Here is a 27,457-nt window from a genome sequence, read left to right as displayed (position 1 = left end):
AGCATTTCAAATGGAACATTTCAAATTATGTAAAAATAAATACCTTACATGTCAAAATGTCATCTAGGTACATCCTTCAGTTAAACCAAAAACCCAATGAGCAATAATTAACCCATCTTTCCTGCTTACTCAGGGAAACATTACAGTGACCAGGTCAAGAAGATACTTATACTTTCATAGAAAGTATGTCGGGCAGAGCAAATGTTAAAAGTTGCTTAAGCTCAACAATTTGCCATTTTAAATACTGCCAACTGAAACAGACTAGATCTTGACAGCTACAGATTTGGGCAAGTGCCCTGGTCTTCAAATTCAGAATCCTGAACTGAAAATAATTTAACTCAGCCACAAAGCAAAGCTGAAGTTTGGTCCTTGCCAGCCTATTAAAAAAAAAAATCCCTGGAGACAACTTGGTCTTTTTTCTCACACACTGGAGCAGCTGGCTTAGGTATCTGGTTTTAACAAAACAATTCAGGGGACCTAACTTAGGAACCGAAAAGCTACTACAACTCAATGTCATGGGGCAGTGGAAGGATGGACGTCCCATGCTGTACAGCGGGTATTTAAGAATTCAACACTGGATCTCATATCTTCACATGGGAGAACATCTTTCATGCAGCCATGAGTACTACACACACCTTCTCGCATTTAAAAATAACCGGAACAATTCACAACCATGCTTTGAAACACACGGATCCAGGCTCATCTATTTGCACAATATGGAATTTAGACATGGTGTTTAATCTGTCTTTTATGAGCATTAAATTCACTAGTCTAACAGGCACATATTCTTAAGGCAGAGGCTGCAGTTTCTATGAGGCATCTGAGGGAAGTTTTTGCCTTCAACTCTGTGTATTCATTTGCCATTTCAGGATCTGTTCAGTTAAAAAAAGCAGGAGTACTATAATCATGAACCTTGAATGCCAAGGTCATAAAAGACAAAGGCTGTGGGTGTATTCCAGATTAAAAGACACTAAAGAGGTAGGACAACTATATAATACCTGGTCCTAGACTGAATTCTTTACTGGAGGATAAAAGATGCTATAAAAATATTATGGGGATTAAAAATTGGAGTGTAAATGGCAAACTATATAAAAATATTATATCCATGCCCTAACAGGTTTGGCTCAGTGGATAGAGCATCGGCCTATGAACTGAAGGGTCCCAGGTTCGATTCCAGTCAAGGGCATGTACCTTGGTTGCGGGCACATCCCCAGTATGTGCAGGAGGCAGTTGATCGATGTTTCTCTCTCATCGATGTTCCTAACTCTCTATCCCTCTCCCCTTTCCCTTCCTCTCTATAAAAAATCAATAATATATATATTTTTAAAAGGTAAAAAATAAATAAAAATACTATATCCAGTGTTAACTCTGAAGTTGGTAACTGTATTGTGGTTATATAAAAGAATCTCCTTATTTTTGGAAAAATACACTCAAGTATTTAGAGGTAAAGAACCATGATGTACGCAACTCATTTGCCAATGATAAAATAAATGGAGTAAAATGTTAACAGTGACTGAATCTGAGGAAAGGGCATTTGGATATTCCTTGTATTATTATTATTCTTGCAATTTTTCTATAGATTTGAAATTATTTTCAAATAAAACATTTTTTGAAAAACAAGGCTTCTGAAAGTTTTACAGAATGAATTCAAAAAGTAAAGTTTTAGGATGTCATCCTAGTGTCGGCTCTTTCTTACCTGCTCAGCATAAATGGTCAGTGCAGGGCACACAGAGGGGCCCAGTACTGGGGCCCACCAACTAGCCAATCAGGCTACTTCTGATTGTGCTCTTTCAATGAGTTAAACATAATTTGGACTATGCTTTAATTACAGGGCAATAATGAGGACAGATAGTTTTCACCAACAGAGTACACTTTTGATGAGGTTTATGAAAAGACACTTCTTACCCTCTATTGAAAAATCATTAGACAGGGTTTATCAGGCCCAAACTTCGCCCCGAGGGCCTTGATATCACTCAGTCACTATGGTTTATTTGCATTTCCAGGAAATGCTACCATAACAGCAAATCTGAATTCATGAAGGAAATTTTATTTATTTTTTATTTATTTATTTATTTTTAAAAATATATTTTATTGATTTTTTACAGAGAGGAAGAGGGATAGAGAGTTAGAAACATCGATGAGAGAGAAACATCGATCAGCTGCCTCCTGCACACCCCATACTGGGGATGTGCCCACAACCAAGGTACATGCCCTTGACTGGAATCGAACCTGGAACCCTTCAGTCCGTAGGCCGATGCTCTATCCACTGAGCCAAACCGGTTTTGGCATCATGCAGGAAATTTTAAATGCTCTTATGGAATTATGGGAAAGAAGTTGAGGGGAGTTTCAGTTCAATCCAAAACATGTTGGGCATCCACTGGAAGACCACCAAGGAAAGCAACCTTACCTGCGTTGTATTTTAACAGTATCACCAGGAAATAGCACGTGGGATGGAGTGGACAGGAAAGACTCGTAGTCCAAAAAATGTGCTGACAGAAAACACCACCAGAGAAAGAAAGCCAATCGTTTTAAACTCTGAGTGTCATATAGAGAGAGCAGATTGTTTTGTCCCTCTGGTCAGAACTAACATGAGACTTCAGCGTTCTGATATGTTCACACAGAAATGACACCTGTATTTCCCCTCACCAACATCTGAATTTTTATATTTTCACCAAATTCATTCAAAGTTTAAACCCTAAATGAATTCATATGAAGGAAGACAATGATCAATGAAGGTACATAATTCATCATTATTAGGGGAAAATAAAAATAAAGTCAAATGAATAAACACGATGTGGTACATCCATACAATGGAATATTATCCAGCTTTAAAAAGGAAATTCTGACACCTGCTGCAACACAGATGAACCGTGAAGACACTACACTAAGTGAAAAAAGCCAGTCCCAAAAGGACAAATACTGTATGATTCTACTCATATGAAGTACCTAGCATAGTCAAATTCAGAGAGACAGAAAGTAGAATGGTGCCTGGCAGGAGCTGGGGGGGAGGGGGTGAAGGGGAGAGGAAATGGAGAATACATGTTTAATGGGTACAGTTTCAGTTTGGGAAGATGAAAAAAAATCTGGAGATGGATGGTGGTGATGCTTACCCAACGATGTGAATGTATTTAATGCCACTAAACTAAATACTTAAAAATTGGTAAGTGGTGTCTTCTGTTACGTATATTTTACCACAATTTTTAAACTGTTAAAAATCACTACTGTATCTACATCACCCTGATGTTTACTGTCATCCTTGCTCTAATAAAAGTCAATTTTGTTCAGCTCTTGACCCTCTCTTGTGGTTATTACACAGTGGCATTAGAACAGTCACGGCACACCTTATATTCCTGGCAGCTAAGAGATATTAATAGTCTAATTCTCTCTAAATAAAATCCTAAGAACTTACAATAATTATGCTTCAACTGTTTACACTGCATGTATTTCTACTCCAGGCATCCCGACTTAAAAATTCTAAGGAATAATTTTTTTAAATCTAGACTTGAAGTGCATAAAGAAAAAAAACAAAATACATGTCTTTAATCGTGTGCTAATATCACATTCACTTACTTAGGAATGTGATTTTCTTTCGTTACCAGGACAGCAATAGTTGCTGTGGAAACCACACAAAAACAGGAATACTTAACTGAAACAAACTCTACTCACCTGCACAAAGATGCCCTTGCTCTTATATTCCTCATGGATGCACTGAGAGAAGAAATCTACAAAAGCCTAGGAGGGGGTGGGAGTGAGAAGAAAACACACACGCATCACATCAATCTGTCTGATTTGTAGCCATGGAAACAAAAATAATAAACTATCCCAGTTAACACTATAGCTTCTAATCATTCTTTTTATTTCAAAAAGAATGCAGAAGAGACCTCAGACAAACACCTCAAGCCCTCAAGTCATTTTTATCTGCCACTAAATTATTCTCTCACCAAATATAATATCTAGATCAAATTTTGATTTAACTGGAAAAGGCTCTTTTCTTTTTTCAGAAAGAAGAAATGTTTGATTATACAACAAAGGATGCAGTCCTCCTCCCTACTTGCCATTCGAACAGAAACACAATATAAATTCTGTTCAACTCTGTTCTATGGGGATTTTGTTGTCAATAAAGAGAAGAAAAGAACAAGCATCCTCTTGGCCCTGTGGGGTTCAGGAAGTGTAGAGATGAACCTGACAGCCCATCTTCTTGTAACAGCACGACTTTAAATCTACCTGTGAAATAAAATGTACCATTTTTCAAATGTGAACTCAACCTCAGGCTTAAAATGCAAAGTCTCAATAATGACTCTACTAGGATCCCAATAATTAGTCTTGTGTCCATGGAGCAGAACAGGTAAGCAGTTGGAGTTCACCCATCACTTCCAAACACCTGGCGCTCACCATACACATGCCCACTCTGTGTTTCAGAGCCATAGAATACAAATACAAATACGTAGATTGAATAGAAAACAGAAGTTGCTGTTTACGTTTTTCCCGTGGACACAAAGCCAAGTGAAAAGGAAGGAAGGCGTAGTGCTCTTTTCCTTCCCTGATCTATGGTGAGTTCTTATTATTCTATGTAATAAAAGCCTAATATGCTAAGTGTCCAGTCATTCGGTCAACCAATCAAAGCGTAATATGCTAATGATATGCTAAGGCTGCTCAGCCACTCGCTATGACCACCAGGGGGCAGGTGCTCAATGCAGGAGCTGCCCCCTGGTGGTCAGTACACTCCCACAGAGGGAGCGCCGCTCAGCCAGAAGCCAGGCTCATGGCTGGTGAGAGCAGCGGCAGTGGTGGGAGCCTCTCCCACCTCTGTGGCAGCGCTAAGGATGTCTGACTGTCGGCTTAGGGGAGCGGGCCTAAACTGTCAGTTGGACATCCCTCGAAGGCTCTCAGACTGTGAGAGGGCACAGGCTGGACTGAGGGATCCCCCCACCCCCGAGTGCACAAATTTCGTGCACTGGGCCTCTAGTGTATTATATTTTGCTCATTTCCCCCTAAAAGCTTATTTAATTTCAGCGCCTCAGCAGGCATATCCATTTCAGAGATGTATCCTATGCCTCCACAATGTATATGCAGATGGTGCTATTGACCTGCAGGTAGTAGGAAATGCATTCTAAATTATCTTCCTAGTAGTAAAGTAACATGAAGAGGTGAATGGTGGTATATAAAATTATGACATCTTACACAGAGTTCTGGAAAATTCTCCTCTCATTCCAGAATTGCCAAGAAATATCTGTGAATTCTGAATAATGTGTCAAAATACTCACAGTCTATCTTGTGCCTACTATGTGTATTTAAGTGCTGACTGGCTGCAATCCTTCTACTCAGCTCTGCTTACTTGAACTGATGCTTTATGAAGGTGACTTATTCATGAATCAAATCCCCGATCTTAGATTCATTAACATTATGTTCTGACCAACTGAGCTATCTGGCCTAGGCCAACTTTCTCTGGAAAGTTCAAAATCAATTTTAACAGCAGTAATTTAGTGGGAGGAAAAATACCATCTGTGGATCTGAGATCTTGGTGTCCTGTTTATAAAGTTTATACCAATCAGTTCTCATTGGCTTTGGCTCCCCTGAAACCAGTGTAGGGTATTTTCCTTTTCTTCTCATTCCATTTGAAAACTGAGATTAAAAATAATTCCTCATTCTCACTCCAACACGATTTACTAAAAAACTGTTCACCTTGGTTGCAGAGTAGATGGTCAGCAGTGGAACCGGGAACATGCCACTGGCGGAGGAGATGTTCAGAATCACGCCTTTAGATCTAAAAAGGAAAATGTCCCATAAACAGAATGAAATCATACACACAACTGTTTGTAAATTACAGATGGAGATACAGGTTTGAAACAGAAAGACCTAGCTGTTTTTCTAACACACGTCTTTCCTTGCCTATCATCAGCATGTGATATGCTTGGTCAGTGAGTGAGGCATAACTCAATCAACTAAAAATAGCTCTTGTTTGCAATTAGCTCATTTCTCAGTCTTAGTAATCTGGGGCATGACCGGATCAGATCTACAGAGTTCTGGAGTTGATCTCTACCTTCTGAGGCCTTCTCTGCCCACAGCACCAAGAATTCTCACTTATAGAAACACTCTTATACTCCCTGCATGCTTTTATTTTGGCATATCATCACATACTCCCTTGCTATAGTATTTAAGCATTTTATGTGCACACATATTTCTCTCCTTCAACAAAACCATAAGCTCCTGGACATCATAGCCTTTGTCCTCACTTTTCCTCAAAACACTCAGCACAGTCAGAGCATGTAACCAGTACGTAATAAAACCTGGAAATGAGTGACAGGTCCTGCCCTCCTACCTCCCTGGATATTCAGGTGCTAAATGAAGAGTTGACTCTAACATGCGATACTATAGCTCCTCAAACCATATTCTTTAGCCAAAGGCAAAGCTTGAAAGCCTCTACTGTAACTTTTAGAGACTACTTAAAGTTAAAAGTCAGAAAGTTATCAGGAGTTACTAATTCTACAAATAAATGAAAAGTAGTTTGAGGAAAGCAATACTGTGAATACATGTGTTGTTAGCAAGCATGTATGGGTTAGATAAAGTGTGGAATGAGGGTTTGGGGAATTTTAGATTTAACAACCAACTCTTCCCCCCTCAAATCCATTCTTCTCATTGGGGTTGGGCCCCTTCTTTAGCGATGGCAACCTGACCTCACCCATCTCCTGTCCTCTAGATCACATTCCTTTCCTTCAACCCAGTTTCTCATTATTCTTTGTCTGAATTTACTTCCCCCAAAGTCTATTTTTTCTTACATTTTTATTGATTTCAGAGAGGATGGGAGGAGGAAGAGAGAGAAACATCAATGATGAGAGAGACTAATTGATTGGCTGCCCTCCTGCATGTCCTCTACTGGGGATCAAGCCCGAAACCCGGGCATGTGCCCTGATTGGAAATTGAACCCTGACCTCCTGGTTCATAGGTCGATGCTCAACCACTGAGCCACACCAGCCAGGCTATTTTTTTTTTCCAATATTAAAAGAAGGGACTAGATAGGTCTTTTTAATGCAAAATAATAAGAGAAACATGATTACATGGCGTTATATTAGACATAAATCTGAAAGGAAATAATCCCAAAAGGTCACCTAGCCCATCTGCCAGCCTCTGGGCAATATGCCACGTCAACCGTCAAATCGAGTCTGGATCCTCAGCTTAACGGGTCATTGGAAACAAGTTTGTTTTTGTGTGTTTTTTAATTGAAGTCCTTATCTGTAATCCGAACTTTCCTAAATGGTGAAATCCATGAACATTTTGGTCACAGAAATCAAATCTCAAATTTGAAAATGTCATATTGGGGTTTTGAAGGAAGTTGGAATTTAGTCAATGTTTTAATTATATAATTTTTGTATTTTTTAAAAATTTGGTTATTATTTTGTATTAGTTTCAGGTGGATAGCATAGTGATTAGATAATCATAAACTTTACAAAGTGTTCCCCTCAATATTTCCAATACCCACCTGGCACCATACATAGTTATTACAGTATTATTAACTATATTTGCACTTACGTATTTTTTGCTTGTGTCTCTGACAGAGACAGAAAAGCCTTTTCTTTTAAATTTTAAGGTAAGGGTGTAAGAGTTTCTAGTGGGAGTTAGAAGTCAATCACTAAAAGATAAAAACCCGTGAACTAGCAATGACTAGTAATTTCATCTTATCTATATTTATGAGAAATTCCTTTTATCAACATAGTCTAAAAACCACTTCTACTGCTGGAGATGTTTAATACAGCACCAATTTATGATGCTTAAAATATCTTTATCTTTTGACGATGTTGAAATATTCTGAAACTAGGTTGCAGTGATGGCCTCACAGCTTTGTGAATATACTAGAAACCACCAAATTATACACTTTATAAATGAGTGAATTTTATGGTATGTGAAATGTATCTCAATACATCTGTGAAAAAAGAGAGAACATGTATATGTATGATATATTGGAAGGTGCCACCTTTAAGCTCAGAGCAGATCCCAAAGAAGTGGAAGCAACAAGAGCGATAAGTTCTCACTAGAATGGCCTATTAAAACTTCATTCACCAAAGCAATGATTTCAGTATAGGAAAATTCACTTAACGATAACAAAAACTTCTTTCCCGTTTTCAAATACAATAGACCAATAATCAAATAGGTCACAATCATGCACTTACGCTTCTTTAACTGTTTACTCCTTGAGTCAACCGAGATTTTGGTTTCTCAAATATTCCACCCTAATTAAAATTTCCAGGAGGCAGAGTTAGTTTGAATTAGTGAAAAGTCAGAATTTGAGGATACTTTATTCACAACACAATATTTGCACTCTAAAATACATCAAATCAAACCTAAGACCAAGCAAATATAAAGCGAGAATGCACTAGACCAGTGGTCGGCAAACTGAGCCAAATATCAACAGTACAACGATTGAAATTTCTTTTGAGAGCCAAATTTTTTAAACTTAAACTTCTTCTAACGCCACTTCTTCAAAATAGACTTGCCCAGGCCGTGGTATTTTGTGGAAGAGCCACACTCAAGGGGCCAAAGAGCCGCATGTGGCTCGCGAGCCGCAATTTGCCGACCACGGCACTAGACCTAAGTGCATTTATAAAAGGAAAGCATTTATAACCCTAAAAAATGGCTGCAGGGAAAACACCCCTTCTACAAAAACTCTGTGCTACCAAGAAGCACAAGGATTTGTTTGTCTAGCAAGAGCCTTCCTCACACACCCACACACAAGACAGTACAAAATCCCCTCTCTTTCTCTCCAAAGATAATCATATTCACCTTAGTTTTGTCTGAATCATAAGTAACACACTGGTCTAGCTGCCTTAATCCTTGTACTGTATACAGGATCTGTTCTTTATGCAGACATGGGGGATGAACATTTGGGAGTGCAAGGCACTGAGGACTGGGCTTTAAAATCAACTACTTTGTTGAGCTCTAATCCTCTAAGCAGAATTAGTGACGTCAAGCCAGTTTCCATGGCACAGCCAGACTCATGACAACTCTGTTATATCAAGCAGAAGGACAAAATGGGCTGCACTTAATAGCACACAGAAACAAACATAAAACCAAGCCCTGGTTAATCTCTCATTTTCCGGGAACTTGGGGAACAATTCTAAGATGGATCGGAAGGTACATTAAGAATATTTGCTGAAGTTCATAATGAAGACTCACATTGCTTCAGCGCATTTCCAGTCTGTTATGACAAATAATTCAAATAAACAAGTCAGGTAATATTTTCTGATACAATATCCTTAATCCATCTCGCTTCTTGCTAACAGCCACATGATGGTGTCTCAGTGGTGCAAGTCACTGAGGCTCTACTAGAACTAAAGCACCACAGAAACAGAGCAGAGAACACCATTGCTGATAAGGAAGCACCTTTTCCCATAAACATGTGCTCTTCAATTACTAGCCCTTCTCACAAGTGAAATGTTCAACTCACCCAACCCTATAAAACTCAACATCGTGCATTCATAGCTTCCTATGGATAGAATTCCCAATCACAACACTCTCCTCCATTGTCACCTGGATTTAAAAAATGCCAATCCTTTATTCTTCTACACATGCCCCACTATTCCATCAGTCTGTTGTAGTAACCTTGTCCATAGCTCTAGGAAAATACTATTGTCACAAAGGAAGTGATAGGTCCCCTCTGAAGTCACCGATTTCTGCCTTCCTCGGGAACCTCCTCACTGCCCCACACTGCAGGTGAGGAGAGAGAGAGTTGGGGCGTAATTGCTGCTGTGAAGAAATGGAGCATGGTCAACCCTAATGTGGATGACTCACTGCATGTAGAGTTTGATGGCAGTCAAGGGAGACTGAGTAAAAAAGACTATCACAATTATCATATTCCCATTTCTAAGTGTGCTCTTGGAGGGTCACTGTTTTCATTTCTAAGCTTGAACATAACACTGAACTTGGTACAGACAGTTCTCTAAACAGACTCTCAAGAAGACCGAGAAACATATCAAAATAGTTCTAAGTCAGAAGAGAATCCTAGAACATGGGGGTCAGGTAGATAATTAGAACTAGCAATCTAAGAGCATTGTACAAATATTGCTTTGTTGAAGAAAGTTTGCAAACACTTACCACACAAAAGAGAACTGCCTGTCCTAAAACACCATAACATGTCATAATTCCACCTTAAGCAATACAGTATGAAAGAAGCTATTTTTAGCTTTTCCATGGTTGTTATGGCAACCACCTCCTGGCTCCAGCTGTACACGATGTTTATAATTCCAGGGAAGTGGAAAGAGCAAATTTCCTCTATAATGCAATTATGCACTTTCTACCTCTCTGGTAATATAATACCTTAGTTTGATTGCAGATATTTGTTTAGTGATGGTCAGTTGGCCTTCGGCTATAGTTCTAGAGGGTTTGGAAAATCTCATACATCAGAGACAGAATCAGTGCAAGGGGGGAAAAACAACAACAAAGGATCTTGATACAGGACTCTGCTTTTACTCAATGTAGATACGAATCCGATGGTAACCAAGCATAGGAAATATGCCATTTGGGGACAGTGTAAAGTGCAGGCTATAATATAATCACTTATAATGTATAAGGCTTATCAGATGAGCTGGTAAATTGGAGTTTTTATTTCTTCTTGGGCAACAGCCTCTGACTGAGTTCTGGACAAAGGAATGTGGGCAGAGCTGATTACAGCACTTCCAGGCCTGGCCCATGAAACCTCCATCAAACCATTTTTATTCTCTCACCTCATCTGTTAGCTGGATCCAGAGGACTCAGCAGAGAACTGCAAGGCCCAAGGGAAGAAGAGGGGAGGCCCTAGATGGAAGGAGCCTGAGACCCTGAGTAACTAGGTAGAGCAGAGCCCTGACCACTGATTCATATTGGCTGTGCTGCAAGGGAAAAATCAACTATTATGGTGTTAAACCACTGAGATTTGGGGGTGGTCTGTTATAGTAGTTAGCCTACCTTGACAAATGCAACTAGAAACTCTTTTAACTCAAGTGAATATAGCTGTTACTCCCCCTAACCAAAAGAACTGTTTCATAAAATCCACTCACATTTCTCATTAGTTCTTAACAAGTGCCACAATCACCCCATGATGTCAGTTTCAGTCCAGCCTATGATGGCTTTTGCCAGATCATTTCTCAACCTCAATTTAAAATCAACTTGATTTCTTGAAGGCAAGGATCCAATGAATCTTCTGTGTACTCCATGATAAAATTTACTTAATGACTGCCTGTTGAATGGATGGATCCTTTTCTTTGCATTCTTTGTTTTTATCTAATGCTCCAACTATAACTGTGATATGACTGCGAGGTCTACAGAGGTAGGAGTGAAGTTCCTAGGGCCTAGTGCAGTTACTAAATATGTAGCTTCATAGCACTCATTTAACTTAAAGTACTGAAATTCTATGGCTCTTAGAATCTAATATTTTATGATCTGCAAAGATATCACAATGGTTTTTTTAATTTAGTTTTTCACCAACACACTAAAAATGCCTTTTACGATACCCTCTGTGATTTATAAGTATGTGAGTCTCTTTTTTAATGGATGGACTTCCTATTCTGAATTAATATCATATCACTTGCAGCTGCCAAAGTAAGACTAAGATGATGGCCCAAATTTCATCTCTCCCAAGTTCTATTCTGTCTGCCCTAATTCTCAGCAGTTTTTTAGGGTTCTCGTCTGGTTTGACTAATGTCGCTTCCATATCTGACCATCAGGGGGACACACTCCCATGGTCAACCAAGAATAAGCAGCTTGAAGATTTTAAAGGGAAATCTGACTAAAAACAAGCTATTAAAATATACAAAACTACATATAAAATGGAATTGCAAACAAAGAGCCTTAGTCTCTACAGATGCCAAACAAAATGGATTCCTAACCTCAGTTTCCTCATCTGTGCAATGGTGGGAGGCTATCAAGGTTAAATGAGTTAACATAGAGCATGCTCTTGGTACAACACCTGGCACATAATATGTACTCAATAAACATTAGCTGTAATCCCTGCCTGAAGCTGGTTGCAGAGGTTTCTTCACAGAGGTAGGGTCCTAGGTCTTCCCTTTTCAAAGCTGTGATCCCTTTGGAGGGTCTTTTAAACTCAAAGCTATTTTGCAGAGGAAGGATGACTGTGAAGCCCTAAATTTAGCAAATGAGCAAGCTAGCTCAAGATGCAAGCCCAGCTCTTTTCAACGAGTTTTCTTTGAAGGTCTAAGCTATCCTTCAGGCTTTTCCAAGGGAAGAACAGAGTTTAATCACAATTTGACACTTCATGCTATTTCAAATGTAAGAACTCAACAACACATTCTCAATAAAAATGAAGACATCCAGCACGTTCTAGTGGAACTCAATATAAAGTGGAACAATGAGGCTAGTGGACATAGTCTTTTTCCTCCAAGGGTGGGGCTGACATCTTATAATCACTTCATAGCCCAAGTTCCTCATACACCCATGCTCCCAGGAAGACCTGGAAAACCAGAGGATGGGGCCTTCCTTCATGAAACTCCACTGGTTTGGGCTCTGAGAGCACACAGCTCTGAGAAGGGATTCCCCGGGATATCCCAGGAACTCTATCCACCCCCTCAGAACAGCAGGCAATTGAGTTAGTGTTGGTGACTCAGGCAGACTTTTTATCCAGATCTAAAGGAACCACTGCAACCCTGGAGAGGGGAATGAAAAGGGAATCGAGTGGAAAAAGCCTCCCGCACCAGATGACTCACACTTCGCCCTGTGACTCATTACTGTCACTAAGACATGGAGGAGAGGTTCATTAGTCACTTTAGCGAATTTTTTCAAAGAAAGGATTCTCCCTATAAATAACCATGAGCTCTGTCTCTCCAGTTTGGAGCGTGAGCTCGTGACTCACCTTTCTACCATGCCAGGCAGCACTAAGCGTGTCATCTGCAAAAGAGAAAAACAAAACATTTGTGACAGCTGGGGATGCAGCAGAGAAAAAGTGAAAAGAACCCACCCACACAAACAAGAAGGGAATCACAAAGCCGCTCACCATCTCTACAGAGAGCACCTCTATTTTATAGAGTCTATGTAATATGTGCCAAGAAAACAAATCAGAAGAAATTACCGGAGAGAACATTGGGAATACTTTCAGTGAACTTGGCCAAAATTATTCTTGCCTGATATGTTAATACTGGCACAGAGATCTTCAAATAATTAAAGATTTACAGTGAAATCTAAGTATCTCAAAATGCATTCTCAGGAAAGGACAAGGGTTATCATAAGAAATAATGTGCCTACAAGACTGCTTAAGCTTTCTAATCTCAAAGGCTCAAATGATCTTTCCCTATCAAAAAAGCCTTTAGAAGAAGGCCATAGAGTGGCATGTTGGCAAATAATAAGGATTTCTTCGCATTCATTTCTCTTGCTGCTCTAGTCAGCTGTGATTGAAATTCATCCTTAGAGAAAGTTGAGGTTAATTTGTGATCTCAAGTAACCAATAATGGAGAAACAATACTTGCATTATTAAAGGACTTCATAACTGTTTACTACATACACAGAAGATGATGACAAAGACCATTTGTAAACTCTGTTTTATTTAGTAAGTCATGATTAACTAAGGAAAGTTAAGATATTCACTGGCTTAGTCAAGGCCACATAATAAAGTTCTGAGGTTAAAACATGAATTCTTGACTCCTAGATATCACCAATTTTTGCAAGCAAATTATTTTTGTATTATGTAACCTCTAGCACTTGATCATTTTTGGGAGAGAGCAGTACAAAGGAAACACTATTTCATAAATCTCAGAAAGACAACCAAATTCATAATGAAAACATTAAAACTCAAGATAATTTAGTAAAATAAGAAGACATATATTGTCACCTATATCACCATTATATGTAAACTAGAGGCCCGGTGCAAAACATTCATGTACTGGGGGGGGGGGGGGCGGTGTCCAAGCAAGAGGGCGCAGACCGGCAGATGGACATCCCCGGGAGGGGAGGGGTATGAGGGGGTCCTTAGTGCTGCCGTGGAGGCGGGAGAGGCTCTCGCCACCAGCCACCACCGCTGTGCTCGCCAGCCAGGAGCCCAGCTGCTGGCTGAGCGGTGCTCCTCCTGTAGGAGTGCACTGACCACCAGGGGGCAGTTCCTGCATTGAGCATCTGCCCCCTGGTGGTCAGTGTGCGCCACAGTGACCGGTCCTTCCACGGTTCAGTCGATTTGCATATTAGCCTTTTGTTATATAGGATAAGAAATAGAGTATAACAACTTGTCTTAGAATCCAGGCTATTCACACAATAATTAGGACACCACAAATACTAGTAGCCACTTTGTTCACTTTTGCCCTGCCCTCTACCCCAGAGTAACCTGCTTGGAGTAAACAGGATCTGAATTCAAGCAACTGAAAAATGAGCCCACACAAATTAGAAGAAAAATAATACAAATGCTTTAAGCAAGTTCTCAATTGGTATCATTAATAATAATTTTAAAAACCATAGCATAACAGTGAAAAGAATTACATGAAGCAGCAAAACTGTTGCACAATGCCCGTTTTGGAGAAATTAGATGGTAACACCATTGGAAGTCATATTAGAATAAGATAGCACACATTTCCTTTGGAAAACTGTATAATTTGAGCTCTGTGTTACCAAGAATACAACTTAATTAGAAACCCTTACAATTTCACCTGCATGGCTAACTGAATATTTACTGTGCAGGGGATGAAAGCTTAATTAGGTAAAGTTTAGAGAGTGCTCTGAGATCTCTACATACTATTTGATTTTCTCCTTTATTAATGTTTAAGTCTTTGTGTAAGGTAATAGTCTTCCTTGCCATTTCCCCCCCGCCCCACATGACTTAACCTGAAATTCAACCCAACACCATAAAAAACAAACATTTTGTAATAAATTATGGTTTGATATATGCTAAAATAATTTAACAAAAGTAAAAGAGCTTTCCAAAACAGAGGGGCTGCATGTCAATTATTAATGAATCTAAAGCCATGACTTATAAACTGTCAAAAATTTAACATAAAAAGAACACATATATCATTATAGACTGTTTTTTTCCAAATTTAGCATACTATAATATGCTAAAAGTTTCAATCACTTAAATTTTCCCAAAATAAGTTGACTTCTTAAAAAGTGACAGATTTTAGGAGAAAAGAATCCCTAAAGTTCTCAAAGAGATCTTTACATTTTCACCCACATGTAAGAAACTTCTCCTTTACTAGCTTTACTCTGAGCTAGAAAGAATCTTAGAACCAACCAACAACTACTCCGTTTTTGTTTTTTTAAGATGAAAACTATTAAAACAGTGGTTGTCATTCAATTTGGCAAACCCAACATTTTGTAGTTATGTTTGGAACAGCCCATTACTATGAGACCCCATGGCTAAATGTCCCCAGTCATTGAGAAAATTGGAGGAGCACAATGATAGCTGCTTTCAAATGCACTAAAGGACTCTCGGTATTAACTTGTAATGTCTTCATCTAGAAAAGCCCTGGGTGGGGTTCAGTGGTGAAGGCCATACTCACCTTCCTGTAATTTATTAATTTCCTAATGTTGTTAACTTGAATTCTTGGGGCAGGGTGGGGGGTAAATTCTTAGCATAATCCCTAAATTAAATACAATTAGACTGCTCAACAGAGATTCTTCTCATGGATTTCCAAATTAATAGAGGGCTCCCCCTACTGGTACCATGTCACAGCCCGAGGCAAATCCATGTAAGAAAAAGGAAACAAATGCTTCACCTGTGCTTTTCATCCATCTGCACCCCCTACTCCCTCCCCGCCCCCCACAATCCAAGCATTTATCACCAACAGACAGGGCATAGCATTACCTACTTCCGGCTGAGTAACATACCACAAGTACATAGTGGTATCAGAAGGAAAAAGTTAGCTTTTCAAAAGCATGCAAACGGCCTCATACTCCAAGTGCTTTAATTTCTGATGATCATAGAGATAGAAGAGATTTATTTAGTCAAAGCCATTCTAATCTCTCAACATCACTAAGCAGTTCTGCAGTTTGAATAGACTGAATGTCTGGAATTCCCTGAACAGGGGAATGCAAACCCAAATGCCTGAAAGGGCCAGGTACATAACATACACTAGTACAGCAAATCAGACAATAGAGACTAGTGGGGACTGTGGAAATCTGGAGATTGCAAGCCTAACTATTTAGCATAATTAGCTGCTACTCAGCTTAATCACTTGTTGCCACTCAGCTCTAATCACTTGTTGCCACTCAGCAGTTCAGCTCGGTGTTTCCTGATTTTCAGATTTTTCCCAAGAGAAGCTAGAAGTTTGGGTGTGAAATGTCCCGGTTTTGAAAACACTGCTTAAGCCAACTGAAGTATGTTGGTAGGGCACATTCAGCGCACAGATTATTGGTTGCAACTTGTGACCTAGAATCAGAAAAGGAACTTACCTTCTGCCCATTCCCCTTCTGGCAGATTCAAAGAGTAGGAAGTTCTTACAATTTACTTCAGTGTAAATATCAACAACTGATCCAAGTTCACCCTTCTAGGGCCCCATACAGTAAGTGTGATCCTTATTCCCAAAGAATTAGAATTTTCAGTTTTTAATTCAAAAAGCATTCATTTTACACCCACCACATTTGAGGCTTGGGGCTCAGAAATGGAAAGAAACAAAAAGGACATGGTACCAGTCCTCATGCTGTTCACAATCTGTAGGGAGACACTCAACCAAAAGTGAAACGCTGAGCAAAGGGAAGACAGGCAGTGTGCGCTGAAACTGCCCGAGAGACCCTGTCTCTTCTGGAGGGATCAGGAAGGCTCCCTGCCCCAGCCCCTCCTCCAAGTGCATAAACTTTAATTGAGATCTAAAGGATGAGTAGAATTAGTGAAGTCTGAGACAAGGGAGACTTCCATAGAGAGAGACCAGCCTGAGGGAACATTCGGTTCAAAGGCCTGAATGAAGGTGCTTTGACCTGAGCACAGTTGGAGGGGGAGAGATCTGAAGGGAAACTGGGGAGGTGAGCAGGGACCAAGTCAGGTGAGTCCTTCCCTCTCTGTAGGTCACATTCAAGATTCTGGACTTGAGGAAAAGGAGAAGTTGCTGAAGGATTTAACAGGGGTGCAATACAATCCGATGTAAATAACACTTTGGCTAGAATATGGAGACTAGAAGAAGACAAGGCTATTCCACTAATTCCAGCTGAGAAATTTCACGGCTGGGAATCTGGAAAGTATCACTCGGGATGAAAAGTTGATTTGCAAAATAGGAGGTAGAACTGGCCTTGATGGTGTGTGTGTGTGTGTGTGTGTGTGTGTGTGTGTGTGTGTGTGTGTGTGAAAGAGAGAGAGAGAGAGAGAGAGAGAGAGAGAGAGAGAGAGAGAGAGAGAGAGATGCATGTTTCCTTTCTTCACCCTGAACATCTCTAGTTCTTCCAGCCATTCCTAATAAAACATAGTTTCAAGTTCCCACTCTGGTTGAATAGTTGATGAAGGAAGAACTACATTATGATCCCCCTGCTTAGCACTCTTCCTCCTCATCATCAAATAAAGCAAACCAAACTCAGTGGTACTTCACTCGAAGTGGAGGTTATTAATAAACTTTACCTTGGGTCACACCCTCACCTACTTCCTTCTTTGCTCTAAGAAAGGTAAGATAGAAATTTCCTAAGGGATTCAGATCTAGGCAGGGCCATTCCCTGTGATCCACCTTATTCACCAAGCCAGCGGCAGCTTCTGGGTCCAGTACCATCAGAAGGAATAATTTTCCCACCCTTGGGGAGCTAGTTTGGGCAGTGTCCATCTGAAAAGGGATAAAGAGTCTATGGTGTCTTGAGATCCTAAAACTTATTTAAAAAATAAAAAAACAAGCCGGAGGAAGGATGGCAACTCCAATTATGGCAAATGCTAAAACAAGTGATCTCAAATCAGAAACAAGCAACACAAGATCTGTTTTAGAACTTGTCCTTGGATTGGTGTGAAGCTCGTTATCCTACCTGTTGAAACTGGACTTGTATTTGCCTGCCTCTGGAGTTGTGGCACTTCTTCCCTTTTCACGATTCCTCTACTAATCAATAGCAGCACAACAATTTCATTTGCAAAATCTCTGTGCTTTGAGATGTAAAGCCCTCCAGGCATGAAACCAGAACTATTTTAGAAGAGTGTGGTTTAATATCTAGAGGTTTAATGATCTCTAAACTCCACCATTTCTGCTCTGAAGGTCATTATCTTATAGAGGCCCGGTGCACAAATTCGTGCACCAGAGGGGTCCCTTGGCCTGGCCTGCAGGATCGGGCTGAACCGGCTCTCTGACATCCCCCAAGGGGTCCCAGATTGTGAGAGGGCGCAGGCCAGGCCGAGGGACCCCACTGGTACACAACTGAGGCAGGGGAGGGATGCAGGAGGTTGGCCAGCTGGGGAAGGATGTGGGAGGGCTCCAAGGCATGTCCAGCCCATCTTGTTCAGTCCCCATCGGCCAGCCCCCAACAGCAAGCTAACCTACCGGTTGGAGCATCTGCCCCAATGGTCAGTGCATGGCATAGCGAGTGTTTGAGCGACCTTAGCATATCATTAGCATATTATGCTTTAATTGGTTGAACAGCTGACCAGACACTTAGCATATTAGGCTTTTATTATATAGGATTTTAGTCACAGACCATCTGAAATCACAAGGAAAAATCCCCAGCTAGTAGGGCTCTCTCCCAGGTTAAGGCTAATCTATCTGTCATATTGGCCACCTATATAGAATTTCCATACCCCTGGCTCTTCTTACCTTGGCATTTACCTGCTCTGGAGGAAAAAGAACAAGACTAAAGTTTAACCCTGAAAGACTTGAAAGCAAAATTGGAAAGCAAGCAACAAGGCTTCTAAACATCCCTTAGATTACTTCAACTAACAGTATCATACCTGGTAAAGAGAAAGCCCAGTTAAGTAAGTCACTGAGAGAGAAAAAAAGGTACAAACCTAAACTATTGAGTAAGATGAAAAGTGAACTGGAGAGCTTGGTGGCTGGGGAGAGAGGACTAAACTGTACTCTACGATTCAACATCAAGGATCTATTGGCAAAAGCATTCGGCTGGCATTTCTCTCCCAGTATTCTTCGGTACCACTCACCACTACTTCGGCTGGTGACAACCTCTAATTCCTTTGGTCAGGATATTTCATTTTTATTTTTCTTCTGCTGGAATATGACACTTAAGTGATTTTTACAATGATCTGACCTACTCATATAGGATAAGAGCACATGGACCAAGCAATAATCCTGGACCTGAAGGAATGTAAAGCCAGGTCATTCAATGCACAGCACCAAACTTAAAAGATGCTGCGGCCCTACCAGCAAACATCTCCAAATTCCCAGCATGCTTTGCAGCCAGTCAACCCCTATCATGGTTTGGTAAGGAGATAATACTTTGACCAACACTGGTGGTGAGAAGAGGTTTTTCTCTTTCTTATATAAACCTTTTTGATGTATTTATTGTGGCTTTCGGCTGCAGACATCCATGCCCTAGTTCCCCTGATGTCCAGCCACCATAAAACCTTGTAAGATTCTAGAGCCAGACCAATTCTCATCTTGTTTTAAGTTACCCCAGGGCTCCAAACAACCATTCCTACTGAAAATGCAGCCCTGGCCCTGGCAACATAACACAGTCAACAAAAGGACAATAGGTACAATTCATCAAAATATACCACAGGACAGATGACAGCAGCATGAAAGAGCACTGAATCTGGGAGGCCACACGCAAAACTTCATCAAGGCCAATGCCCTTTTCTCAGTATAAGCAAGACAAACACATATACCGTAACATACGTATTGCCATGTCCCTCCTGCCACTTAGACCTGCCTTTCTGAAACGTAGATCAGATCACACCTATTTCTACTTTTCAGCTTCCTGCGGCTCTCCATCGTTTTGAGCACAGCACTCGGCTTTGCTGCATAATCATGTCTTAACTTACTTTTCTGGCCTTCAGGTTAGCTGCCCCACACCACTCGCCTCCCGCTGTGAGCCAAACCTTTCATACCTGAACTACCCAACAGTGCTGCAGAGATGGTAACTGCATGGACCCCCGCCGACAGTACAATAAAAAGGGGCTGTGCTCCAGATTTCATTAACTCCATGACAACTAAATCAGTTTTAAATGGTTTTTCCAATAAAGTGCGCATCACTAAGGTATAGGAAAATTCATACTTACACTAAAGATAAAGAATGACTATTTGGCTTAATGAAGAAGGGTTTTAAATAGCAAATGCTCTGAGTGTCGTGAGATTTGATTTGCAAAAAAACCGAGTTAATATACAAAAATGTTAAACATTTATCCAGTTCTGCTTGTGATCCTTCCCATCTACATATATAAAAGGCTAATATGCAAAGTGTCCCCTCAGGAATTCGACCAAGAGGCCAGAAGTTCCATCGCTCGCTATGATGTGCGCTGACCACCAGGGGGTGGTGCGGAACAAAGGAAGGCTCGGGCTGGCAGCTAGAAGGCCCCAATCAGCCCTGATTGCTGGCCAGGCCTAGGGACTCTACCTGTGCATGTATTTTGTGCACCCAGGCCTCTAGTCAAAAATATAATAGGATATGATATGTTTAATAATTTAGCATTGGCTCCACTAACTCATTTCATGGGAACAAGCATATTGGCCAGTGTAAAAAGAGAAAGAATGAAGAGGCGGAAGAAGCATTTTATAATTTGTCAAGATATTAGGACTGGTGGTTCACTTTTATTTCATCATTATTTTGAACAAACTGAAAGGTGCTCTACAGTGCTGTTGGATTTGAGCTGCTTTCTCCACATTTCCCCCCTGCACTGCTCATCTTTAAGCAGGGACATGAGGTGACCACAACCGCACAGGCTCATCTGTGCTCAGATGCTGCTTGAAGGATGCAGTGTGTGGCCATGGAGCACAGCAAGCTGACTGGTTCTCACAGATCAAGGTCAGGACCTTGGCCTTTTATCATTAGTGTTCTGTATACTGCCAACCAAAAATGCATGTTTTGAGAGACCGAGAAGGCCGGGGTTTTATACTATAAGTGTATACACCAGTTCAGTACAGTTCTGACAAGCAGGAGAAAATACTAACGTGTCTAGTATAAAGTTTTATATTGTTTATTTGACAGAGGGATTAAAATTATCAGGAGACTGCCGAAACTGGTTTGGCTCAGTGGATAGAGCGTCAGCCTAAGGACTGAAGGTTCCCAGGTTCGATTCCAGTCAAGGGCATGTACCTTGGTTGCGGGCACATCCCCAGTAGGGGGTGTGCAGGAGGCAGCTGATCTATGTTTCTCTCTCATCGATGTTTCTAACTCTCTATCCCTCTCTCTTCCTCTCTGTAAAAAAATCAATAAAAAATATATTTTTTTAAAAAATTATCAGGAGACTAATTTGTAGCTAGTATCAATTCTATAAAATAAAATTTAAACATTCAAACATATTTTTCATCATTAACTCATTACAATATATTATGAAACATGTACATAATTTTAACACTCATTATTTTTTTTTAAATATGTTTTTCTTTTTAATTGATTTTAAATTTGCTAGCTAGTCTTCACTTTAGCATATATTGGTCAGCATATACAAGTGACAAGGCTATAACACATGCCTAGCAACTAGAAACTAGAGTCAATTTTACATGTGGCTAAGAAAAATCATTCTTTATCGTCCCATACTTCCCATACAATACTTTACCACAATATTTAACTCATCAACTTACATGTATCACAGAAAATATAAAAGGGAAACAATTTACCAGTGATGACTCGCATATAGATGAAAACTTTGTAAAAATCAATCTTAAGCCTAAGTTAAATTGTGTGGTCCCGAGGTCTACCATAGGGTTGCATATAATGGAGGCATTTAATTAATGTCTTGTTATTAAAAAGCAAAATTATACAGACACCAGTTTGGTATTCAGTTCTTTCTACTTCCTGAAGACATAAGGAAATAGACCACTTTCATCTGGAAAACATACTTACATCGAAAGAAGAGTTGACTGAAATGAACAAGCTGATTATTTCAGTGTTCTTAAACAAAAAAGACCAAAAAGGGTGAGAAGCTGCTTACCTTACAAACAGAAAGAATGTTAACAGTTATCATTTTCTTGATGGTCTGCAAAAAAACATAGCATTTTATATAGATCATGGAAATGACCACAAAATACACATGTGATATGAATGATCTGGAGATGCATTGAAAGTTTCCTCGGGTACGGTAGAGGTCTCAGGAAATGACAGGAGTTGGGATGGAGAGAGAGATTTTATTTCACTAGTACTCTCAGTGTTATAGTACTTTTCTACCAAAAGCAGCAATTCATGCTAATCTGCAAAACCCAAGGTACCTGTGCAAGTCAAATCTGAAAGCAAAAAGATAAACTTAATCTAAAGTAAATATGAACCATTTGTAATTTCCTCTCTGCTAATACAAAAAGGAGAAATGATTGAAACTAAGGTTCTCAACTATTTTTTTTAAATGTTACATATTCCTTCAATGATACCCTCTTTTAGTCTTTATTAAAGAATTATGCATGTATCAAGGATATAGCTTTCATTTTGGTAGAGCTAGTCTACCTGAATCACTAGTATATTGTTGTCTATTAACAACTTTATGATTTTTAAATTGGTATTCAGAATCCTAATACTTAAAACAAAGCTATTATTACCCCTGGTACTGTACAAATGGCGTTATAAATATTTTCTCATTCAATCCCCCTTATGAAGTCTATTGTATGGCAAGGGACCAGACATGAAGTATGGTAGAGATCACCCTCAGAGTAACTCAGGTAACAAGTAGAAGAGCCAAGGATTGAACCTCAGGCAGCTGAACTCCAGGGCTCACAGTCGGAGCCATTTTACCACACTGTCTTCCCAACACCTGCATGCATTCCTTTTGTTATCATAATATACAAAGAAAGACTTACATTGTCCAAGTCAGGAATTTCCAAAAAGAATTCAGGATACTCATATGCTACTCCCACATTGTTCACTGAAATAAGACAAGATTGTTAGCCTAACATATATATTTTATAGATTTTTAAAAATATTGGGATTAAAGGTTTCAATAATACTATTTATGGTTGGAGTGACCTTTTCCACAACTTTCTATCCAAAAATGTATCCATGTGTGTACAGTTCAAGAGTCTCCTCTGTCATTAAACCTGTTTGTACCTACCACACCCAGCTCCTGACAAAAGAACTTATGTTCACCTTCCAATTCCCATAACCCCTTGGAGTATGTCTATTCTGCCTCTGTAATAGTTATTTGTAGATATTGCTCAATTCTTTTCTAGATCTTAAATTTTCACAGTAGAAAGAGCAGAGAGTACTGTAGTAAGGGAGACTGGAAACTTGAGTTCCACTTACAACTATTTCAGAAAATGTGTGAGTTGGGATAAGTCACATATGACAGGCATCTGTTTCTTCAACTCTGAAATGAGAGCTCACTTAATCATCCAACAAAACCAGAAGGAAAAGTCAGTTTCTGGCATCATGGAGCATACAATCGAGTAGGAAAGAAAGGCACTACACAAAAAGAATTAAAACAATTATTTCATTACAAAGTACAAAGTGTTATAGGAGTCTATGCCTGGAGCATCTGAGCTTATCTGGGAAGTGAGAGAAAGCTTCTCTGTGGAGGCCAAGAGAGTGGGTCAAATATCTCCAGCAAACCATCCTTGCCTACTAGCCCATAGGCCTTGAAGTCATGCCTTAGTCTTCCTGTATTCCTACTCCTCAACCACCTACCTAAGATTGGAGCTACAAGACAAGTGAGAAGCTATGAATAAGCATATATAATTAGGTACATGACTAACACTCGGATATCCTTTAGTTTCCTTAGCCCTGGAAAGACAAAGACAAACCCAGAATAAGGAATATTGGCAGGAATCATACAAATAAAATACCTTAGAATTTATTTTAACCAAATACATAGTGAAATGGATTATCTATCTATCTATCTATCTATCTATCTATCTATCTACCTATCTATCTATCTATCTGTATTTAATCATCACGACAACTACATTACCTCCCTTATACATATTAGAAAACTGAAGTTCACAACAGTTAAATTACTCACCCAAGATTAGAGAGAAGGAATTCAAACTCAGGAAATTTGACTTCAGAGGCTAGGCCCTTAACCACTACATTAAAGCCATCATATGCCTTCATCCAGTCTTCAGTTCAGAAAAAAATATCAGTAATAATTGGAGAATAAATAGAAATCTGATACTGATGTTTAATAAAACTGTGAAGTATTAAAAGGTTTCAGTAGCAAAAAGATAACGAAGTTATGATCGTCTGCTAAAGCTCATAAGGAATTGTGCCTGATAAACCTGATAGTAGTAATAGTAACTTTTTCAATAGACTAACAAAATTAGTAGCTCAAAGGAACTCAATAAGAGTTCTATATTTAGCAGTAAGCCAGTCACTTGAGGCTGTGAGTCTCAAGATTTTACTTGCACAATTTGGTCAGCATGGCCTGAACAAGATTGCTGAAACCTGTCTGAAAATCTGAAAGCAAAAGATAATGACAATGTAAACTGTATTTAATTGGGATTCTTGCCCATCTGAATAGGCATAGTACCTACACATAATTAATAACAGCAAGTCCAAATCCATTTTTGTTTTATTCAATAGGTTCTCTACCCATCAAGGGTTCTGGGATTCAATTCTATAAAAGAGCTGTTAAAATTAAGCCCAAACTAGTTGTAGGTGGGACTTTATACTCACTGGACTTTGCTTTAACCATCTTTGGAATTAGAAAGGATAAATAACTTATTTACAGCATGACTAAGAGAAACAGCAACACCCAAAATATCTATTAAAGTGCTCCACATAAAATAGTCTTTAAAAAGTCAGGTTAAGATAACAGAATCCTTGCCCTAGCCAGTTTGGCTCAGTGGATGGAGCATAGGCCTGCGGGCTGAAGGGTCCCAGGTTCGATTCCAGTCAAGGGCATATGCCCAGGTTGCGGGCTCAATCTCCAGTGGGAGGTGTGCAGGAGGCAGCCGATCAATGATTCTCTCTCATTGACATTTCTATCTCTCTCTCCCTCTCCCTTCTTCTCTGAAATCAATAAAAAATGTATTAAAAAATAATAATTTAAAAATAAATAAAAAAAATGTTTTTTTAAAAAGATAACAGAATCCTTAAAGAAAGAATCTGTCGAATTGTAATATTCATCAGGATTAAAAACAAAAAACAAACTTCCACCTCATACAGCATACTCCATCTCCCTTCACTTTTCCGTATCTAGAAAACTTTCTTTCTTCACATTCCTTTCTAGCCCATGGGAAAATTAATGCTCTACTTCAGAATACTGAAGAAAATTGAGTAGTATAATTATAAATCATTTAAGATCCAGATTGGGGTTTTTAAAAAAAGCCTGGGATTTTGCAAGCAGCACAGTTGACTTTGCAATCTTTGTGACATGTACTACAAACACAGAGTCCAGCTAAGGGAGCTCACAAATAAATAACTAAACCAGTAGGAAGTGTTATTCTGGTTAAGGCTACACTAATGATAGAAAGCCTTCAGATATGTCTCTGCTAACTGAGCAAAGGAAAGCTATCGAAACTTTCTACTCACACAACGAGAACCTGAACATCTACTTAACACAGCTCTAAAAGAAAACCCAGTCAACATGGAGAACTTCTGCCCAAATAAATAAACAGTATCATGTATAAAGGCTACACTTTCATAACTAAAAATACACACAGAAAAAAAAAGATAAAGTGGGAACAAATCTTTCAGAACACTGAACCAAATTTTACGAGGGGAAGTACCTGCCAATGTCAGATTGGCAACAGGTCCCAAAGCAGCAATTTTCAACTGGTGTGCTAAAATAATTTTTAAAACATGCAATACCTGACTATTTAGTAAGGGGCACTGGACTCTTTTCCCTTAAATTATGAAAAAAAAAAAAAAAACACATTAAAAAATGGCCCTGGCCAGTTCTGTTCAGTGGCTAGAACATCGGCCCATGGACCAGACCAAAGCATCGAGGGTTCAATTTCTGGTCAAGGGCATGCACTTGCATTGCAGGCTCCAGTCAGGGCACCTGCAGGAGGCAACCAGTCAATTCTCTCACATTGATATTTTTCTCTCTCTCTCTCTCCCTTCCACTCTCTCTAAAAATCAGTGGGGAAGAGGGGAAAATATTCTCAGGTGAGAATTAACAACAACAACAAAGTGATAACAGCCAGCACAACAATGGATGTCTGGTGTGAATGAATAAAAATTATACCTATTTTTGTCAGGTCAGCAAAAAAAAAAAAATGTATTCTTGGTGTGCCGCAGAATTTTCGCTAGTTTGTGTGTGCCATGGGGTGAAAAGGTTGCAAGTCGCTGTTCTATACCAGGGATTAGGGCTCTTAAATCCCTTTGTGCTTTATTGGTTGCACTCTTTGCTAGTGAGATATACTCTACCCACCTTCTCTCCAGAGAGGCTGTAACCACTCAGAGTGCTATTATTTAAGAGTGTAGAGGAAAAACAACTGTTGCTCTCAAATGGTTATTTCCATAAACTGCACAATTGTGCAAATCTCTTGGAAGAGGCAAACCGATTGCAATTTTATTTTGTGACATTAGGTGGCAGCAATAACCAAGTGGCAGGAGGAAAGCTTTCAGGGAACTGGAAAAGGAAGAAAACAGGTTTAGGGTAGAAGTCAAGGATGGAAATATTTCCAGGATAATTTAATTTTATTAAGAATGGGTGCATGCAATGCCATTTTAAATATTACAGGATTCATTATAGGATTCACCAAACCAAAGAATGCCACAAGTTATTTCTACATTATTCAGATAGTTGAAAACCTTTCTAAATGGAAGCATTTTGTCTTTTTTTTCTTAATCCTCACACGAGTATATTTTTTTCCATTGATTTCTAGAAAGAGTGGAAGGGAGGGAGGAGGAGGAGAGAGAAACATCGACATGAGAGAGATACACTGATTGGTTGCCTCCCCCACATGCTCCTTCAGGGGCTGGGGAATCTGAAACCAAGGAAAGTGCCCTTGACCTGGAATCAAACCTGAGACCCTTCAGTCCACAGACCGACGCTCTAACCACTGAGAAGACCAGCCAGGGCAATGGAAGCATTTTAAATTGGCATTAAATAGCTGTTCATTAGTGGGGTTTTTTTAATCCTACAAGTGAGGCATCAGAGAGAGATTTAAAAGTTTTTATTCAGAGACCCACAGAACCCTTTTACTAGTGTAACACGTCCTGTCTTTCAGAAAACAAAGGATGTTTGTGTAATCTGAGAATTCCAACCACTACTCCAACAATCATCACAGGACCATGAACAAATATAACATCTATCCCATCAGTTTCTCACTGGAGTTCCAATACTGAGAAGAGCTCAATAGAACAGAGGAGACAAACAGAGAACAGGGGTGAAGACAGATCAAGAACAAGGACGAGGTGAGTGGTTAGAGGAGGAGGTGGCAGGTTCTCCATGACCCCCTCCACAACTCTCAAAAACACCAATAAATAAGAATTGTCTTTTAAAGATGCAGAAAATCCACAGAGTAATTCTGAATGTTATATAAATATTCTAAATGAT

At 39.6% G+C, this 27,457-nt stretch overlaps 1 protein-coding gene across 1 annotated transcript in view; it reads right to left on the bottom strand.

The window, feature by feature from the left end:
* Nucleotides 1–27,457, bottom strand: part of HSD17B12 (hydroxysteroid 17-beta dehydrogenase 12) — a 130,235-nt gene that overhangs the window by 2,970 nt on the left and 99,808 nt on the right. The window contains exons 5-9 of the mRNA XM_079788285.1: nucleotides 22,815–22,879; nucleotides 21,962–22,006; nucleotides 12,836–12,870; nucleotides 5,683–5,764; nucleotides 3,667–3,732 (exon numbers count right to left, since the gene is read on the bottom strand). Coding sequence (XP_079644411.1) covers nucleotides 3,667–3,732; nucleotides 5,683–5,764; nucleotides 12,836–12,870; nucleotides 21,962–22,006; nucleotides 22,815–22,879 — 293 coding nt within the window. The remainder of the gene's footprint in view (nucleotides 1–3,666; nucleotides 3,733–5,682; nucleotides 5,765–12,835; nucleotides 12,871–21,961; nucleotides 22,007–22,814; nucleotides 22,880–27,457) is intronic.

The sequence above is a fragment of the Cnephaeus nilssonii genome (genome assembly GCF_951640355.1).
Source record: "Cnephaeus nilssonii genome assembly, chromosome: 13".
NCBI classification, from domain to species: domain Eukaryota; kingdom Metazoa; phylum Chordata; class Mammalia; order Chiroptera; family Vespertilionidae; genus Cnephaeus; species Cnephaeus nilssonii.
This window is presented reverse-complemented; position numbering and strand designations above follow the sequence as displayed.